We start from the raw sequence: 20762 nt of genomic DNA on the forward strand, positions 1-20762 counted from the left end.
CTGAAGGAGGAGGGAGAAAAAGAAAAATGAAATTGTAAGGAGAGAATTAAGGGGGGGGGTCTAGCGCCCCAGGACTGGGGGCCTCAAACCCTCCTCCCTACATACCTGCCCAAAGCCCAGGCAATGATTCTCTCTGGGTGTGAGAGGATGTGCTCGGTCCCATGTGCCTTCTCTCCCTGCCTACCTCTGCATTCTCCTCCTTTTCTCTGCTGTCTGGCTCTTCTGCCTGGCCTTTCCACCTGTCCCCAGACGCAATAGCCCTGCCCAGCTGGGCAGGCTAAGCCTCTAGGGCAGGGCTCCAACAAGCCCAGATGGCTGTTCAGGACCTGAGTCCCTATGCTCCCCCGCCCCCGTGGCCCTCCACTGCAGCCTTCCCTTCCTGCCCTGGGGAGTCAGGCAGGGAGAGTGGGGCTGGCTCCTGAGCCAGGCCCGCCCTACCTCGGGGTAGACTCCAATGAGGCTCTCAGCCTTGGTGTAGAACTCCTCCTTGAGAGAGATGACGATGGCCTGGAAGTTGCAAGTCGACTGCTCCTTGATGTAATTTGCCACCTGTGGGAGGGGCCGCCAGGCACTTAGCAGGGCTGAAGCCCTAACACTCCCTTGTGTGTTCCAGTCAGAACCAGAGGCAGAGGGATGGGGTAAGGGGTGGAGGGTAGGGGGAAGAGAGGCTGAGAGGCCACTGACTAGCACGGCGTGGATGGATGACCCTGGGCCCAGCCTCCCGGGCACAGAGAGCAGGCAGCAGGAACGGCTAGAGCACACTCAGGAGTTGCTCCCTGAAACCCAGCCCCAACCTAGGGGCCTCCCTCCCGGGCCCCACTTTCCTTGCACCCACCTTGCCAATGTTGGTGTTATCCAGGGCAGCATCGATCTCATCCAGGACGAAGAAGGGGGCTGGCTTGTAGCTGGGAGGGAACCAGTAGGTGAGCTGACACTGATGGGGGCAGGGGTGGGGCAGGATAGCCCCAGGGCCCATCACACAGGCCAGCATCCCCCTCCACTTCTTCAGAGACTAAAAAACCCAGGTCTTAATGTTGCCTGAGCCCCAGAAGGCCAGTTTACCAACTGAACCCTCCTGTGCATCCAACCTTGTGCTCCAGGATCCTACAGAACCAGGAGAAGACATGGTTCTCTCCAGAGCTTCCAGACCGGCTGGGGAGATAAAGCTGTCCTAGGCTCTGACCACACTGTCCAAGCTACCTGGAGGTCTACCCCACCCACCTGCGCCATGTTGCTGTGGCTCCCTGCCTCTCGGCACATGCGGCACCCACTGCCTAGAACACCTCCTGGTGTCTCGGCTAACTTCTACTCATCTTTTGCATTTCCTGCTCAAATGTTACCTGCCCTCGAAAGCCTTTCCTGGCCACCCACTCCCTCCCCCGCATTGGGTTGGTGTCCCTCCTCTGTGCATCCACAGCACACACACTCACCCGGTTACAACACTTAGCTCACTGTTTACACATCTGGCTTTCACTAGACCATGAGCTCCTCAAGGACAGAGACCATGTCTGACACATCTGTGTCCCTAATCCCCCAACAGAGTCTGGTACAGAGCAGCCCTCAAGAAATGCTTGCTGAATGACGCTGTACAATCAAGTATTAGGTTGTGGGGGTCAGATTCCAGTACTACTGGCATTCAGGAGGGGGAGGTCAGGGTATGCCACAGCTGGTCAAAGCAGGCTTCCTAGAGGAACAGGAGGAGGAAAATGAGATGTGAAGGCGTGGTGATGGTCCAGCTAGACTTGCACAGAAAGGGCTAATTAGCCAGCAACCATGTAAGCAAAAGCCTGGTGGTGGGACTGAATACATGCAGGGGCCAGTGAGGGCATGCTGAGTGGATGAGGGTGGATGGGAAAGACAGGTCCAGGAAACCAAGGCCAGATGTGCTGTAGTAGGTAGGGAAACAGGGACGCAATCCAGATTCCACCAGAACATCTTCACCTCTGCAGATCTCTGCATGTCCTTGGGCCCCAGAGCCTCTGGTGGCCTCAGTTCAGTCTCTCCGTCAACTGCTCTGGGAGGAGCAGCCTTACCTGTGGATGGCAAAGAGCAAGGCCAGAGCCGCCACTGTTTTCTCCCCCCCTGACAAGTTGTCCATAGGCCGGAAGCGTTTGCCAGGAGCCACACAGTTGTAATTGATGCCATCCAGGTAGGGCTCCTCAGGGTTCTCGGGGCCCAGGAATGCCTAGGGAGAAGGCAGATGGGTCAGAACCTGGGTTTGGGTCTAGATGAGGACAGGGACAGGAAGCCTAAAGGGAACGGCAACGTGATGGTGGGGGCTAGCTGCGTAAGGGACTCCAGCCTACCTGGGCACTGCTGTTGCGGGATAGGGCCTTGTAGATCTCATCGATGTTGGTGGCCACAGATTCAAAACAAGCATTGAAGCGGTCAAAGCGCTCCTTCTTGATCTGTTCGAATGCCTGCTTGGCTTTCTTGGCTCGCTTTCGGGCTGCCTCAAACTCTGCCATGAGGGAAAGACAGGTGACCCCTCAGTGCCCAGGCTCTGCCAAGGCAGAGGACCACGCCCCGGCAAGAATGACCTGTAAATGACAATCCACAGAGCAGGGACATCCCAAAGGGAGAGGAATGTCTGGGGAGGGCCGCAGGAAAATGGCCCCACAACCACTTGTAACCATCGGGCCAGCCACGTAGCACAAAGGAAGAAACGTGGGCTTGCAGCCACACAAACCTGAATTGTACCCTGGGCTCAACCAGCAACCAGCTGTGAGACCTTGGGTAGGCCATTCACCCTCTCTGAACTTCAGAGAGGTTTTTCTACTCCCTAAAACAGGTGTGATAACTAACCCCTACTGTTTAGGGCTCTTGGGAGTTTCCAGAAAGCACATAAAAATGGGAGAGGCTGTGATGTGTAACAGGCCCTTGCCATAACTCCAGCCTTCTGTCTTCCCCTTAGACAGTAAAACTAAAAGGGAAAAATCTTACCATCTGAGGTCTCCTGGAACTTGTCTCGGACACTCTCCAGCTTCTCCATGGCTTTCATGTTAGGCGCAGCAATACGCTGGAGTACACTTTGCTGCTCATTCAGCTTCTGCTGCAGTGTATTCATCTCCTGTTTGATCTCCTCCTCAGCCTGGGCATCCTGTAAAACCCAGGCCCAATGACATCAGGAAGGGCCAGGTCCCTGAGCTCAGGCCCCCACAAGAGATGCTCCACCAAGCAGGGCCTGAGGACTTGCTCCCATGCCAAAGGCAGGTTCTTCTTCCCTAGCTCGGCTCCTTCTACCAGGTCCTACCTACAGTAACCATTCCCACCATCCCTGGAAATTACAGGCTGATGCCACTTTCTCATCTCTAGCCCTTCCCCCAGGCCCTGTCAACCTCTCTGTCTCTCAGGAGGAGCAGCTGGTGGTGCCCCTCTCTGGCTCTCAGCCCAGGCCATGAGCCAGCACCATCCCAGGGTGACCTAGAGGCTCCCACACAGGCTGGTCTGGACTCCACCTACAGCTCCACAATGAATAAGGCAACTCACGTTTTCTTCTCAGATCACCACATCTGAGCAAATTCCATTTGAGTTTGGTTTTAGGTCTTATGAATATTGCAATGCATGTCTGGGCTTGTGCCTTTCTGCCACTTTTAGTCAATAAATATTTACTGAATGCTTTCCAAATGCCAGCCACTGGGGCCCTCATATCCTGTGAGCCATGGTTCCTGTGCTTACAGAGCTCATGGACTAACAGAGGAAGGCATATATGTAAACAGTCAGAACACTGTACAGTGAACAACAAAACAATGATAAACAGATGGTGTTGGGTCAGCACATAAGAAGGGCACCTAACTCAGACTCGGGCTAGGGAAGGCCTCCAGGAATATGTTTAAGCTCAGGCCCACAGGATGAATAGTGAGGACAGGGAGAAGGAACAGTCTATGCAGACAGGAGCATCACATGCAAAATCAAGGATCTGCTCATGGTTCATTCAAGGAAATCAAAGCAATTCAAAAAAGTAACCAATTTTGGGGCGACTGGGTGGCTCGGTCGTTAAGTGTCTGCCTTCAGCTCAGGTCATGATCCCAGGGTCCTGGGATCAAGCTCCACATCGGGCTCCCTGCTCCACGGGAAGCCTGCTTCTCCCTCTCCCGCTCCCCCTGCTTGTGTTCCCTCTCTCACTGTGTCTCTCTGTGTCAAACAAATAAAATCTTAAAACAAAACAAAAAAGTAATCAATTTTAATAAATTTCAAAAGCCAAAAAAAAAAGGGCAATTCAGTATGGCAATAATAGCAACTGTGTGTGTGTGTGCGCACTGAGGGGGGAAGAGGCAAGGCTGGAGACGTGCAGAAGCCCAATGATAAAGGGCCTTTTAAGTCTTATAAGACGTTTGGACTTTATCCCAAGGGAGGTGAGGTACCACTGAATGACTTCAAGCACAGGAAGGACATGAATACACACAAATGTATACATAAATGTATATATATTTTAGAAAAGCCCTTCTACAAATCTCTATATACTGTTATGAAGTGGTCTCTTGGATAGGTTTTAAGTGAAATATGCAAGGTACACAATAGAATGCCAATTTTTTATCTAAGAGAAGGAATATGAGTATATTTACATACAAATATATTCGTATTTTTAACATACAACCAAAAAAGAATAATCCAAAAACTAATTAAAATGATTACACACAGAGGAACGGAGGCGAAGGGGACAAGAAAGAAAGTGAAACTTCTCTTCATGTACCCTGTAGTATACTTTTGGTTTTAGAACCATATGAAGATTTTACAGAATTACCAAAAAAAATTAAATCAAAATGTGAAAACCACAGGGCCAAAAAACTGTTGGGAACAAGATAGTCACAAGATACCAAAGAATCCCCCTAAAGATTACTTACTACTTACAAAGGTAAGAAATCTGGCAATTGATACCTTAACAGAGGATCAAACTTAACATCATGAATCCTCACATCCTCACATTACATACCTCCTGGCATGATGCAATATAGAGTACACAGCATCACCAGTGAAATGTTCTGGCCAAAAAATTACTTAACCCAAATCCATCAAGCCTCCAGACTAGATCAAACTTCCAATTTATAGGAAACACAAGGGTAAGTGGAACAAATTAAGCAATAATGATAGGAAACAAACATATCCATTCAAGACAACACATAGACTCTTCAAAAGATCAGTGTCATGAAAAAAGGTGAGGGGACTGCTCCACATTAAAAGAAACTAAAAAGATAGAACACCCAAAAGCAATACATAAACCTTGATTGGATCAGTTTAAAACAAACCATTATAAAAAACACTTTTGGAACAACTAAGGAAATGTGAATATGGGAGATATTAGATATGAAATTATTATTAATTTTCTTAGGTGTAATATGGAATTGCAGTTATGGAACAGAATCCCTTGTTCTTAGCATGCTGAAGTATTTAGAGTTGAAGTCTGTAACTTCCTTCAAATGGTTCAGCAAAAACAAAAAATGTGTAGTGTGGAGGTAGGGAATCAAGAGAGGGAGAGAGAAAAAAAAACTGGAAAAATAATCATTGTAGAAAAATATTCTACAGTGAAAGGTATATGGTGTTCACTGTACTGTACTTCCAATTTTTCTGTAGGTTTGAAAATGTTCAAAATAAAGTTGGAAAAAATAAATCTTTAAAATGCAAAAATGAGCAACCCCCTTAAAATGGAAAACTAAATAAAGAAACATGACAATATATTAAGCTGGTTAAACATTTAGAGAATTTTTTTTTTTAAAGATTTTATTTATTTATTTGACAGAGAGAGACACAGCGAGAGAGGGAACACAAGCAGAGGGAATGGGAGAAGGAGAAGCAGGCTTCCCGCAGAGCAGGGAGCCCGATGCGGGGCTCGATCCCAGGACCCTGGGATCATGACCTGAGCTGAAGGCAGACGCTTAACGACTGAGCCACCCAGGTGCCCAACATTCAGAGAATTCTTTCAAATTACTTTAAAATATAGGAACATGGCCGTACATGCCCAATAAGCTATTAGCTTAACGGCAAAAAGGACCTCAAGGAAATCTTCAATAATCAAGTTGTTACTAATAATACCTCATTGTGATTTTCAAACTATTATATACAGAATAGGATAAAGTAAATATGTTATTATGTTAGTGTTGCTAGGAACCAAGATTTTCAGCAAGAATAATGGGGGAGACTCAAACATAAAATCAATGACGTTAAACTGGGAAAATTACAATTTCAATTGAACTATCAATATGAACTCACGATACATTTTTCCTTCAAAATAAAAAATGCATCTTGTAGCCCAGTATACTGAAATATTCTAGAAGCACTGAGCAACCCAGCAGTCACGAGCACTCCGGTGTTCAGATGGTAGTTGTTAAACAGCACTTCCCACTACAAGAAGTCAGTGCTCCTCAGGGAGAAATGGCTAATGCCAGATTTGGGGAAATGTAAAGGATGAGACTGGACATACCAAGCAGGGAAGACATAAAAGACTGTAGAGTTGTATCAAAATGATTCAGAAGCCAACCTGAATGGGTTCCCACTGGCCAAAGATGCAACAGCTTGATCAACAAGAATAACCACCACAACAGAGTGCAACATATCTCATGTGTTTAAATCCATAAGTTCAAAATGATACGAAAACAACTCAGTGAACAAATCTTGAGAATGTCAGAAAACTGGCTCATTATTTTATAAACTAGTAAAAAAAAGAATCAAGTGCATATATATCCACCTTTCCTACATAAACTGCACCTCAGGGTAACCAAATGACTGATAAGAGGAAATCTCTCTTTACAGTATTCCAGTTAATAAAGAAATGATAGGGTAAGAAGATCACCATTTTGCAACCACAGACAAATTAATCAATCTAGGCAATAACCACCACAGCTGCAAATCACACAAAAAGAACCACAACCAGACACTACCAACCTCCTGATAGACGTTAACAATGTCACTTATGAAGTATTCTTGACCAAAACAAACTCCCAAACTTCAATCTAATCAAACCTCTAGATCTGAGCTGTCCAATACAGTAGCCATAAGCCCACATGTGACTACTGATTTTAATGACTGTTGACTCATTTAAAAACTGATACTCAACTTAGTTACTAGAAAACTTTTAAGTGTATCTGGAACAAAAATGGGTATGTGGTTCTTTTTTTCTATTGTAAAGTTTAAGATAGCTAAATACAGATCAAATATATCTGAGGAAAATATAGCATCCAAATTGAGATGTGCCAGAAGCATAAATAGATACTGTATTTTCAAGACTTAGTACAAAGAGACGGTCAAATATCCCATCAATAATTTTTATGTGTTTACACACTGAAATAATTTTTGGATATACTGGGTTAAGCAAAAATACAGCATCAAAATTAATTTTACTTTTTAAAATATGACATGTAGGTCATATTATATCTCTAACAGCACTGATCTAACTACCCACTTATAGGAACTACAGGGGACACCAGAACTATTTTTGTGCTTTGTTCTGGGGAACATCAAGACAAATCATAGGATACAGGGGCTCCTGGGTGGCTCAGTTGGTTGAGCATCTGACTCTTGGTTTCAGCTCAGGTCACAGTCTCAGGGTCATGGGGTCGAGCCCCACATCAGGTTCTGCACTCAGCACTGAGTCTGCCTGTCCCTCTCCCTCCCCATCTGTCCCTCCCCCTGCTCAAGAGCATGCACACTCTCTTAAATATATAATCTTTAAAAAAAATCATAGGATACAATCAACAAAGTACAGAATGTAGAAAATCCTTCAGGAGAAATGAGCCAATTTCTTCAAAAACAAAAAATTCTGCAAAGAAAAATAAAAACTGAGGGAGGGGCATCTTATATAGTAGTCCCGCTTATCCACAGGGGTACATTCTAAGATCCCCAGTGGATGTCTAAAACCATAGACAGTGCCAAACCCTACATACTGTGTTTTTTCCTATACATACATATCTACAATAAAGCTTAATTTACAAAGTAGTTACCGTAAAAGATTAACAGCAATAATACAATAGAACAATTATAACAGGGCGCCTGGGTGGCTCAGTTGGTTAAGCGACTCCTTCGGCTCAGGTCATGATCCTGGAGTCCCTGGATCGAGTCCCGCATCCGGCTCCCTGCTCGGCAGGGAGCCTGCTTCTGCCTCTGACCCTCCCCCCTCTCATGTGCTCTCTCTTTCTCATTCTCTCTGTCTCAAATAAATAAATAAAATCTTTAAAAAAAAAAAAAAGTTTAAAAAAAAAAAAAGAACAATTATAACAATATATTGTATTACAAGTTACATGAATGGCCTCGCTCTCAAACTATCTTATTGTATTGTACCCATCCTTCTTCTTGGGATGATGTGAGATAATAAAAAATGCCTACATAGGGGCTCCTGGGTGGCTCAGTCGTTAAGCGTCTGCCTTCGGCTCAGGTCATGATCCCAGGGTCCTGGGATCGAGTCCCGCATCGGGCTCCCTGCTCCGCGGAGAGCCTGCTTCTCCCTCTCCCACTCCCCCTGCTTGTGCTCCCTCTCTAGCTGCGTCTCTCTCTGTCAAATAAATAAATAAAATCTTAAAAAAAAAAAAAAGCCTCCACGATGAGATGAAGTAAGGTGAATGACACAGGCACTGTGACACAGCACCAGGTAGGCTACTACTGACCTTCTGATGATAGGTCCGAAGGAGGACCATCTGCTTCCAGACTGTGGTTGACCATGGGTAACTGAAACCATGGAAAGCGAAGGCAGAGACAAGGGGGGACTACCATAGATTAAATGAGACTTAAGAGTCATATCAACCAACCACCTCACACCAGTCAGAATGGCTAAAATTAGCAAGTCAGGAAACGACAGATGTTGGCGAGGATGTGGAGAAAGGGGAACCCTCCTACACTGTTGATGGGAATGGAAGCTGGTGCAGCCACTCTGGAAAACAGTATGGAGGTACCTCAAAAAGTTGAAAATAGAGCTACCCTACGACCCAGCAATTGCACTACTCAGTATTTACCCTGAAGATACAAATGCAATGATCCAAAGGAGCACCTGCACCCCAATGTTTATAGCAGCAATGTCCACAATAGCTGGAAAAACTATGGAAAGAGCCCAGACATCCATCAACAGATGAATGGATAAAGAAGAGGTGGTGTGTGTGTGTGTGTGTGCGCGCGCATGACAATCAGGGAAATGTGAATACTAATTATAATACTAATAATAAGGAATTATTTTATAATACATAGCTTCAAAATTAAGAAATTATTGTTTTTGGTATGATAACAATTCTAGATATTTTTAAGAATTATCTCTTTTAGAGATACATTCTGAAATATTTACAAATAAAATGGCATGATGTCCAGAATTTGCAGCTGACCCTTGAACAAGGGGGTTGGAGCATCAGCCCCCCACACAGCCAAAAATCCACTTATATATTAACTTGTGACTCCCCTAAAACTTAATTACTAATAGCCTACTGTTGACTGGAAGCATTACCAGTAACATAAACAGTGATTAACACATATTGTAAAGTAAGCTAGAGAAAAGAAAATGTTAAGAAAATCCATTTACAAGTACTGTACTATATTTACTGAAGGAAATCTATGTATAAGTGGACTTGCACAGTTCAAACCCATGTTGTTCAAGGGTTGACTGTATTTTGAAATAACCCAGGGGTGGGGAGAGAGGAGGAAGTGGATGGAGTGCACATAAAACAAGTTTGGCCACGAGTTGCTAACTGCTGAAATTGGTGATGGCTATACAAGATAGCACTGTGCTATTTTACTTTTGCCATGTGAAATTTTCAATAAAAATCTAAAAATAAGAACAACAAAAATCAACTTGAAGTGGCTCCTACTGGACAAGGATGGGACAATATGAGCATCAAGAAGAAAAATGACTCCAACAGAGTCATCAAAATACATTTAAACAGTTAAATTTACAAAAAATACAAATTAAAAACCTTTAAAGGTTACAAGGGCAACCGCCCCATTCCGAAAGCTGGTAAATAAAGAAAAGAATGAAGAATTTATCCTACCTTTTCTGTACTGGCTGTATTTCAAAGGAACCAAATAGTTGATATGGGAAAATTCTTTTTAGAATTCCAATAAATAAATGGAGGAGGAAAGGAAGAATTAGGAAATTACCATTTTGCAACCCTTGATAAAGCTAGGCAATGATCATTAAGAGCTGCTAAAACCGGGGCGCCTGGGTGGCTCAGTCAATTAAGCGTCCGACTCTTGATTTCAGTTCAGGTCATGATCTCAGGGTCCTGAGACAGAGCCTGACATTGGGCTCTGTGCTCAGTGGAGAGTCTGCTTGGGATTCTATCTCTCCCTGTCCCGCTGACCCCCGCCCCCAGCTCACACATGCATGCGCTCTCTCAAATAAATAAATAAAAATAAAATCTTAAAAAAAAAAAAAAAAAAGAGCTGTTAAAACCAACTTGTGAAAGGCTGACAGGGAACTTTATAAAAATTGACGGGCTAACAATACCTGAACCTGGTGATCAGGATTATTTTTCTCTTAACTTTATATTATGTAAATTTTCAACAGACACAAAAATGCAGAGAATAATATAATGCACCCCCATATATTTATTACCCAGCTTCAAAAATTATCAACTCATGGCCAATACTCTGCCATCTATACTCAATTCCTTTCTATCTTCAATTATTCTAAAGCAATCTCAGTCTATACTCAATTCCTTTCTATCTTCAATTATTCTAAAGCAAATCTCAGACATACCACTTCATCCACAAATACTTCAGTATATCTCTAAAATGGTTTCTGAATCTCAGCACTATTGACATTTTGCACCAGATGACTCATTGTTGTGAGGGCTGTCCTTTGTGCACTGTTAAGATGTTTAGCAGCATCCCTTGTATCTACCTACAAGACACTGTCAGTAACCAGTTATGACAGGTGGATGTTGCAAGTGTCTCCGGACATTACCAAAAGTCCCCTGGGGAGGAAAAACCCATGCACCATTGAGAACCACTGCTAAAAAGATAAGGATACTTAAAAAATAAAGCCACAATATCATCATCTCGCCTAAAAACATAGGCATTTCTGAACATCATAAATTCTTTGGTCAGTGTTCAAATTATCCTGATTGTTTTGTAAAAAAAAAAAAAAAAAAAAAAAATTCTTCACAGGTTTTTCAAAGCAGGTTTCAAATAAGGTACACACATCGCAATTAGCTGATCTGTCTCTTAAGTCTCATTTAATGGCTAAATTCCCCTTCCTCTCTTTGCAATGGATTCACAGAAATGCCACACATTCCCATTGGTTGATTTGTCTCTTATAGCCAATAAAAATTTTCCCCCTCTGTTTGGTTTCTTTCATTTATCAGTGGAAGAGACCAGGCCCATAGTTTCCCACAGTCTGGATTTAGCTAACTGCATCCCTGTGTTTTTATTTAACACGTTCTCTGGCGCTGGTGTTTCATATAATTGGTGGCCATAAAAGCTTGATCAGATCCTTGAGTTTTTGACAAGAATATTTCACAGGTAATGTTGAACACTGACCAAACTTAGTACAAAGATCGAAATGACATTCAATGTCAACTTATGCGACGCAAAAGAAAGTTCACAAGTAGACAGCACCACCTATGATATATTCCTGCCAAAAATAAACAGAAAATGAACTAAATCCAATCAAACCCTAGATTTAAGTACCAGTTTACAGGAAATACAGGGAATGGAAGAACACGTTAAATAACATCATAGGACATAATCAAGCCAAATTCAGAATGTAGAAAATTGTACACGACCAATGACCCAGTTTCTTCCATAAATAGGTATAAAAAAATAAAAAGGGATAAGAAAATGGTACAGACTAGGAGAGACCACTTTTAACATATGAACCTCCTTTGAATCCTGATTTAAATACACAGACTATGTTTTTTAAAAAAGAATGGTATTTATGGGATATTCGTGCAAATCCAAACATTTACTGAATATTAGGTGATATTGCAGTTAGTCTTCAATTTTTTTTTGGTATGATACTATTATGTTTTTTAAAATGTCCTTCTTTCTAGAGATTAATTATGAATGAAATGTTACCTGGAATTTGACTTAAAATATGCCAATTGGAAAGGGAGGGATACAGAAAACAAGATACCATATGTTGCTAACTGTTGAAGCTGGGTTATGGGTACTGGGGTTCATTATATTATTCTCTTTCTGTGTATGTTTGAAATTTTCCACAATAAAGATTTCTTTAAAAAATCATGTCCCCCTGGCCATAAGGATGGATGGGAAAGCATCAGGAAGTGTTTAGGAGGTTCCTGCAGTAGGCCATGTGAGAGGTGAAATGGCTTGTACTAGAGAGACAGTGGAAACAGAAAAAAAGTAGAATTCAATAGATATTGAGGAGGTAAAATGGATAGGGCTTGGTAATTCAATGAATATGCAAAGTGAGAGGGGGAGTCGAGGATGAGGCACAGATTTCTGGTTTGAACCTGTGGCTGGCACCGAGGAGAAAGGGCAGATTTGGGGAAGGCTGGGGGTTGAGGTACCTGTGGAGCATAGCACACATGGCAGCTGGGGCCAAGGGGGTAAAACAGATACCCAGGATGCGAGAATGCCAAAAGTGAGAAGGGAAGGGCGCCGGGGACAGAGCACCGAGGACACCCAAGGCCCATCTGCTCGCTGTAAAGGAGCATGTCCTTTGTGTGTGCACCTGGGCCGAGAAGTGTACAACATGCGTGGAAGGGGAAGACTGGCAGCAGGCAGGGACGGGGGCACCTGAGGGTGGTGGTGGAAGATGCGCCTGTGTCTATGTGTGCATAGCTAGGGGAGACACTAAATCACAGCTCCCTCCCTTCCTCGCCAGCCTGCCCCTCTTTGTAGCTGTGTCTCCATGGGGCCCCCGGGTGGGCTGACTCTCCCTTTGAACAGCTGGGAGGATGTCACCACCCCTGTGGCTGATCCTCACCTTCAGGTCTTCACACAGGTCACCGTAGTCAATCTCGATCAGGGCCTCTCGTGCATAGATGCTGGAAGTTCGCTGGGAACCACTCACTGAATCCTCCCCCTGGGAGCTACCCTGCAATGGTGAGAGGGAGAGTCCAATGGAGCACACTGGCCATAGAATGCCCCTCTAAAGGGGGCCGGGGGGGGGGGTGCACTCCTTTGTAGCCTTCAAAGTCTTTTCGAAGCACCTTGCTGGAGCACCTATGGCAGGACAGCAGCTCTGAAGGCACAAAGACCTCAGTTCAAAGTTGGGCTCTACCACTAACACTGTCATCCTGGGCAAGTCATGGCTCAGATCCTGACACCAGAAACCTGATTTAAACAAACCCTCAACTGTAACATGGGATACTGCCTGCCTGGCAGGGTTGTGTTTAGGATTAGGAGTAATTACGTCACATGTTACCAAGGCGCCTGGCACATTTCTGGTGTTCAAAATATTTTGCTGAATTAAACTGAAATGCTATTTGGGAAGAGGGAGGGAGAGAGACATGTGGGGCTGAGATACATGCCCAGGTCTAAGACAGATATATGCAAACCTCCTCTCAGTTAATGTTCCCACCCCTTGCTACCAATCTTCACCTTCAGTGCATAAAATGCCTTGGCTCCTCTACTGGCTAGTGTCCCTCCCTTTTCCTATGACTAAGCCTTGTCACCTCTGCATTGCTGATGTCCCTTACCCAACCGTCTCCTGGCCAACCTCCCTCACTGCAGCTCGGCCATCATCTCTCAGGTCCCCCATCTTCCATCTTCCTTTGCTCTTGGCTAATGTCCCTCAATTGCCACTCTTAGCAATATCCAACACCTGCTAGAGCTTTTAGCTCAAGTCCCTAAGGTTACAGAATGATTTCATCTTTTCCTGGCTTCCCTCCCTCACCACCTACTGACATCCAGCACCACCCCCAACTCAACTTCCCTTTCATACCAAGGCTACTACCTTTCCCCTACCTGCCTTCACAGCCTCACCCTGCCTCATCTCCCCTGCATCCCTCCTTCTGTCCCCCACCACCCCCGCCCACCATCCTTTTCCCTTTCCCCCCACTGCGCCCCCCGCCGCCCCCGGTCACTTTCATCCCCCATCCCTGGTTAATGCTGTTCATTGCCCACTCCCACCACCAGCCGTGATCTGATACTCACCTCTTCCTGACTAATGTCATCCATGGTGCCCTTAGACAGCGGCAACTTGATATCCTGCATCTTGCAAGCCTGCAGCAGATTGTGGCGGTCACTGCGTTTCTGTTCCAGCTTGGTCTCAATGGCTGTTACCTCCTTCTGTAAATGGGTCATTTCCCTAAAAGGTCCAGGTAGAAAGGTGAGATCCAAATCCAGCAGGCTGCCTGCTCTACCTAGGTCCCCCAACCCCAGGCCTGAACCCACTCACTTGTTGGCGCCCCCCAGTTTCTTACGAATCTCCTCCATCTCATGATTCTTGTCATTCACCTCCGACTTCTTGGCCAGGTGCTGATTCTTCAGGTCTTGTAACTGGGCCATGGTCTCATCTATGATCTTCATGTGTCTTTGCTCCTCCTGGTCCCAGCAGGGGGAACAGGACAAGAAGTGAACGTTTTCCTCATCTCCTCTAAGATCTTTTCCCCTTGCCCCCCCACCCTCTCCACCAGGCAGAAGGAGCCTCCAAGGCATGTCAGAGCCTCTCTTCAGGAAGCTCTGCTTTCACATACCACCATCACCCTTTAGGTGTCTCTTTATCTTTTTTCAAATTTGGTTGCCCTCCCCCACACCCCATTATACAAGTTGCCTGATATAGAAAAGTGCAAAGAATTGAAACAGTATCAAGTAGAAAAAAAATCACTCGTAATCCCACCAGCCAGAGACAACCAATTAACATTTTAGCCTATTTCCTCTTAACACTACTTATAGACAGGCTCTACAGAGTTTAGACTATATTGCAATTAAAACCCTATATTCTGACTTAATGTTATATTTGAGCACCTTTTCCACATTAAAATTACTGTCATGGGCAATATAACATCAATGTTTAAAAAAAAAAACCACACAAACAATACTATGTATTTTCTATGAGTACGACATGAATGTACAAGTATTTAAGTAAATGCCTATAAGGTCTGGAAGAATACCCACTACATGGGATTAGCTCCAGGAAGAGGAAAGGGAGTGGCATTGAGAGTGGTCAGTCAAGGGGATTGTAGTCTTACTTAATAGATCTGATTTTTTAAAAGGAAGAACGTTTGGTTTTCATTTTGATCTTAAAGTCACTTAAAGGGGACATATCTGCCACTTCCTCCCAAATGGCTCATAAAAATAATATGCATACACAGACAATGCAGAAGCAAATATGGCATGTCAGTGATTGGTGAATCTTGGTGGCAGGTAGGCAGGAGTTCTCTGTAGTAGTCTTGCCACTTTCTGCTAAGTTTCAAATGATTTCAAAATAAAAAGTCAAAAAGGCATAGAAATAGGATTCTGGATCATCTAGCTGTCCACTTACTCCTGCCCGATCTGCATTTGCATTTAAGATTCCAGTGACAGCAAAGAGGACTACTTTAATTATCAGAGTTTAATGAAAACACATGCATGCGCATGCATGCGCACACATACATACACACACACCTCCCCAACAACAAACATAGGCAGACATAAAAGTCAAATGATAGGTTTAAGCCAAGTGAAGAGGATCAAATCACCTCAGGAGGGGATGCTGTAGGAAGAACAAAGGTTTCACAGGAACTTAAAAGAGAAAGAATGTAGGAAAAGTGAGTTGTTGGACGATACCCAGTGACACAGGCAAGCCTGACTCGAACTGAGCCGTGAGTAACACTGGTGCAATGTGAAAAGGGACTAGGTTTCAGCAAAACACCATCATCTGTTGCGCTAAATTAATGTGGTTAATTATAAAAATTAATTTATAAGTCTGTCCTGGCTTTTTGGTGAAGTGCTCTAAGTATGTATGTTTGTATGTATTTAACGTCAAGGATTTTTTAAAAAAGATCTTAGGTCTTTAAATGGGGTCTGTGTACTACTAAAATTTGAAGACCATTAAACTACGCAATTACATGTATGAACATAGCATAATTTGCTAAACTCTGAATTCCCAGAGGACACTGGACAGTTTCCAATATGGAACTATAAATGTTTGTAATAAACATCAACCTCCGTGCACGAAGCTGTGCCAGCATTTTGGATTTCCTCAGGTATTACTGACTAAGAGGGGATAAATATATCCTGAAGACTCTTGATGGATGGTGCCATATGGTGTAAGAATGCTGGTCTTGTGCACCGTGGCCAGTATTAATCATCTGGGGTTGTTTTTTTTTTTTTTTTTAAATCTTGGGTAACATGATAGGAAACAAATTACATCTGATTGTTGCTTTAATTTGCATTTCTTTGAATTCTAATAAGGCTAAATTATGTGTATATGTTTATGGGCTATTTGAATCATCTTGAACTGTTTGTGCCTCTTACTCATTTTTTTTTTTCCTATTCAGGTCTTGGTGTTTCCTTATTTCAATGGGGCTTTATAAATTAAGGATATTATCCTTCTATCATATCTCTTCCAATTTTTCCTCCCAGTTTTTAGTATGTCTTTTTATGCTCTCCTTCCTTACCTTCTTGAGCTTTTCTATCTCATTTTCATCCTTTTTCACTGTCTGCTCCCACATGTGTACTTTATCCTGGTCCTCTTTCAGTTGGTTCTTTTCAAAATCCAACTGGATGCCCAAGCGAGTCTTCTGATTCTCAAACTCCAAACTGTGGGGAGAAAGGAGAACTAGGTTCAGGATGCAGGGATTCAGTTACTGCTGAATTTCAGTCACCACTCAGCTCATCCCTTCACATCCACATAAAACTGTTCCCTGAAGATGGAGAACTAAGTCCCTCAGCCTAGCCTTGTGGATATGGCACAAGGCAGGGGAGATTGGGCCAAACTCCACTAATCCCCTTTTATACACTGGAAGACTCCAGAGCCCTCCCAAGTTCCTAGGAGGCACAAAAAGGTCCACCTGAACCCACCAGCTATGATAATTCCTATTTATTAAGTTTCTGTGTACTTTACATAATTACCTCTAATCCTCTAATTAATAGTTCCAGAAGTAAGCATTATTATCCTAATTTTACAAATAAGGAAACATGGGCCAAGAGGTAAAAGACCTTGCCCAAGGCCACACAGCTAGTAAATGGGCACATGTGAGATTGGAAGCCAGGTCTAATACCAAAATCCAGGCTCCTCCTCCTATGGCACCATCGCAATATAATGTGATGGGAAAAGAGGTCTGGCATCCAAACCCTGCCATTTACTAGTTGTGTAATCTCGGGCAAGTTATACTCTCCATGCCTCTGTCTCCTCACGTGTAAAATGGAAATAACAATAGTACTTACTTCAAGAGTTATTGGGAGATTTTTTAATGAATTAATATGCATCAAGTCCTGAGAAGCATGCTGGACACCCAGTAAGAACTTAATAAATTTTAGTTACCATCATTATTGACAGGTATTACTGGCTGCATTCTGCTCACATTTTGCTCACGGGCTTTGACTCTTTTCAACTATCACCCCCTAACACACCCATATCCCAGAACCTTCAAGGAGCAGAGCTTGGGTAGTAAAAAAAAAGCCATGGAGAAAATACTAGATTCCTGCCATTGCCCTGCTCCCTGTCTCTTCGGAAACTCAAAAGAGTATATAACCAGCATCCAGATACTAGCAGGCCAGGCAGGGCTAATTTCCAACTGCCTCCCCACTCCTCCAATATGGTGTGACAGATGCTGCCAGATGTCATGCTAGCAGCTTAAACCTATTAGTCACTATAATCCAAATGGAATATAATTAACCCTATAATTTTAAGCTATGCAATTTTAAGTCCTATCTCCTAAGCATGACTCATAAAGCCCTCTGTGATCTGGCCCCTGCTGACCTGTCCACCACCCCCGCCTTCCTCCTGACCCCATTTGTATGCTCCAGACATTCAAAAACTACTTAGTTTCCAGTACAAGGTATACTCTCTCACACTTCTGAGCATGCTGTTCTCACTACCTGGAACTTCCTTCTGTCTGCTGCCCAGCTGGCTAAGTCCTACTCACTCTACAGGCATCTAGTTCATCACTTCTTGTTCTGTAAAAGCTTTCCCGACAGCTGTGAGCAGGTTCTTCGTTTCTATTACACTTTTCTGGGCTTTCTCCCTTTTTGGTGCAGTTAATTATATCCCACAGTTCCTTACACACGGATGTTCACTGTCTGTGCAAGACCCTTGTCTCCATTCCTGATTTCCACTCCCATTATTTTCCCTATGGTGAACATGTACTCCAAAGTGACATACATGTATACATACATACATACGTATATAGCCTTAAGAATGCATATCCTTGTAAAATATGCTTGTTTTTAAATTTTCACAAACGCACAGTGTTATAAATTTACCCACGTTACTGCCTATAAATCCAGTTCCTGCTTTGAACTGCTACACAGTATTGTATAGTCTGTATATTCATCACATTTAACTTATATTTTCCATAAGTGATGGCTGTCCACATTGCCACCAACATCCTACTACCACAAATGATGCCAAGACAGACAAGCCTGAATGTGTCTCTTTGTGACCCAGTGGCAAGACTCTCTCTGAGATATATACCCAGCCAGGAGTGGCTTTGCTAAGTCACAGAGCTTATGTAGACTTATTTTCACCAAATACTGCTAGACTATTTTAATTTGTAGTTCTCTGATTAGGAACAAGACTGAACATCAATTTGTAGTTATCAGCCATGTGTGCTTCTCTTTCCATGAAATGCTAACTACATCCTCTGTCCATTTCCCTGTTGGGTCTCTTGTTTTTATTTTTCCTCTTGACTTGTAGTTCTTTGAACATTTCCTCTGTATTTTCTATGTACATCAAGTACAGCATCAAATTGTTGACCTACTTGTTTGTCTTCCCAATTATTCCGTTAACTCCCTGAGGACAGGGACAGTCTCCGAGTCCATTCTATATCCCTTGAGACTGGCTTAGGGGTAGGAGGGCAATGAATATTTACTATATGGGCCATGGGCTACATGAACTGCAGACTGAGTCCCAGGGTCCAGGCGGTGACCTCTTTCAGAGACTGTCATGTTTGTCGGTCTCACCCCTGTCTCCCCACCAATACCTAGCACAGGACAACTTGGTACAGCAAAGGTACTCAAGAAAAGTTTGTTAAATGAATGGATAAACTAAAGAAGGGAAGAGAAGAGAAACTGTTGCTTTGTTCTTACTATTCTTCCGACCTAGAACTTCATACCTCCCAGACCCCACCCCATTGCCTATCAGGAAAATGACAATAATAAAAGCTAGCATTTACTACTCTTAGTAGGTGCTAAGTATTATGCTAAATGCTTTAGAAAGACTAGTTCATCTGATCTGCCCAATAATGCCATGAGATAGGCATCAGTATTAACCAACTTGACAGATAAAGAAACTAGGGCTCAGAGACAGAGAGGTCCCGAGTCACTCACTGCCCAAGATAACAAGTTGGGGAGCTGGGATTCTAACCCAGGTAAACCATGCTTAAAGCTGGCACTCTTGGGACGCCTGCGTAGCTCAGTCGGTTAAGCGTCCGCTTTCGGCCCAGGTCATGATCCCGGGGTCCTGGGATCAAGTCCCATATGAGGCTCCTTGCTCAGCAGGGAGCCTGCTTCTCCCTCTCCCTCTGCCTGCTACTCCCCCTGCTTGTGTGCACGTGCACGCTCTGACATAATAAACAAATTAAATAAATAAATAGATAGATAGATAAAGCTGGCACTCTAACCACAAGACTATGCCACACCGCCTCCCTGATGTCCCTGTTCTTTAAAGCTGACCTACAGTAAACACCCATCGTTCTAAGAGCTGCTCCCTGTCTTATGATGCCATGTGACTTCCCAGGATATCAGGCTGGGGGCTCAAGGACACCCCCGAGTCCTCTTGTACCCAAACTTCCACCTACCGCTTCTTGGCAATTTCATTCTGACGCTTCACCTTCTCTTCCTCGAACTCCCGGATGTTGCGAACACCGATCTCCCGACAAAACTCTTCAAACACCTCATCCTCTACCTTCGGGGAGAAGTGAGGGAGGGTAAAGGTCCTTCAGGTCAGAGTGCTGCTGCCAGCCCCGTCCTGCCCCACTGCATATGCTGGCACGGTTCAGCCCCTACCAACCTGGTTCATCTTCTCCTTCAAGTCTTTCATTTCCCTCTCTCGGCTCTGGATGATCCTCTTGATATCATTAATGCGAGGCCCAAAGTTGGCTAGCTCACTCTCCAGTTTGGACTTTTCCTGCAGGGAACAGGGTTGAGGGAAAAAAGAGACCAGGCTCCTTGAAGGAAAGAGCCACTCTGAGCACACTGGCCCCTGGACAGGAAGAGCTAGCGCTCCACATGCTGAGAAAACTCAGAACTACCCAGTAAAGGTTCCATTATCTCCCACGTGAAGCATCACACAGCTTCCTCCCCGGCCTCCAGTCGGCCAGCTTCAATTCACAGGGCTGGGCACACAGTAAACATCATCAATTATAGGTCCACACTCCCTTAACTACAACCCTTGGAATTCAGACTTTTTGATTTTAGAAAAAGGTAAAAGGATATTTATACTACATTTTACATAATGCCTCCAGGTTGGTCTCAGGAAGCACCCCATGATCAAACACATTAACACACCTAGAAGAACTCCCACCCACAGAGAATAAAATGCCTGTACTTACTTTCAGTTCACTTTTCGAAACAGCTCGGATTATCTGTTGAATAACTGATGCTAATAATAGCATCTAATATTTACTGAGCACTTACTGGGTTCAAGGAATCAGTCTAAGTACTTTACATGTATGAATTCATTCAATCTTTGTAAGAATGGTATAAAGCAGGTGGTAATTCTAACTCCCATTTTACAA

At 43.9% G+C, this 20762-nt stretch overlaps 1 protein-coding gene across 5 annotated transcripts in view; it reads right to left on the bottom strand.

The window, feature by feature from the left end:
* SMC1A (structural maintenance of chromosomes 1A) overlaps positions 1–20762 on the bottom strand; it is a 48863-nt gene that overhangs the window by 16194 nt on the left and 11907 nt on the right. For 3 of the 5 annotated variants that reach the window (XR_010406131.1, XM_045878318.3, XM_045878296.3), the window contains exons 14-24: positions 20036–20152; positions 19824–19930; positions 16482–16623; positions 14279–14424; positions 14035–14188; positions 12863–12973; positions 2944–3100; positions 2307–2461; positions 2034–2185; positions 836–905; positions 439–549 (exon numbers count right to left, since the gene is read on the bottom strand). Coding sequence is in view for 3 of the 5 variants with exons in the window: in XM_045878318.3 (XP_045734274.1) it covers positions 439–549; positions 836–905; positions 2034–2185; positions 2307–2461; positions 2944–3100; positions 12863–12973; positions 14035–14188; positions 14279–14424; positions 16482–16623; positions 19824–19930; positions 20036–20152 (1422 nt within the window). In the remaining 2 variants the exon portion in view is untranslated. The remainder of the gene's footprint in view (positions 1–438; positions 550–835; positions 906–2033; positions 2186–2306; positions 2462–2943; positions 3101–12862; positions 12974–14034; positions 14189–14278; positions 14425–16481; positions 16624–19823; positions 19931–20035; positions 20153–20762) is intronic. The other 2 variants (XR_010406130.1, XM_064574086.1) reach the window with 1 other exon arrangement.

This window comes from Mirounga angustirostris, unplaced genomic scaffold (assembly GCF_029215605.1).
Source record: "Mirounga angustirostris isolate CCGP_5_RB_7025 unplaced genomic scaffold, mMirAng1.0.hap1 SCAF_11, whole genome shotgun sequence".
Classification (NCBI taxonomy): Eukaryota; Metazoa; Chordata; class Mammalia; order Carnivora; family Phocidae; genus Mirounga; species Mirounga angustirostris.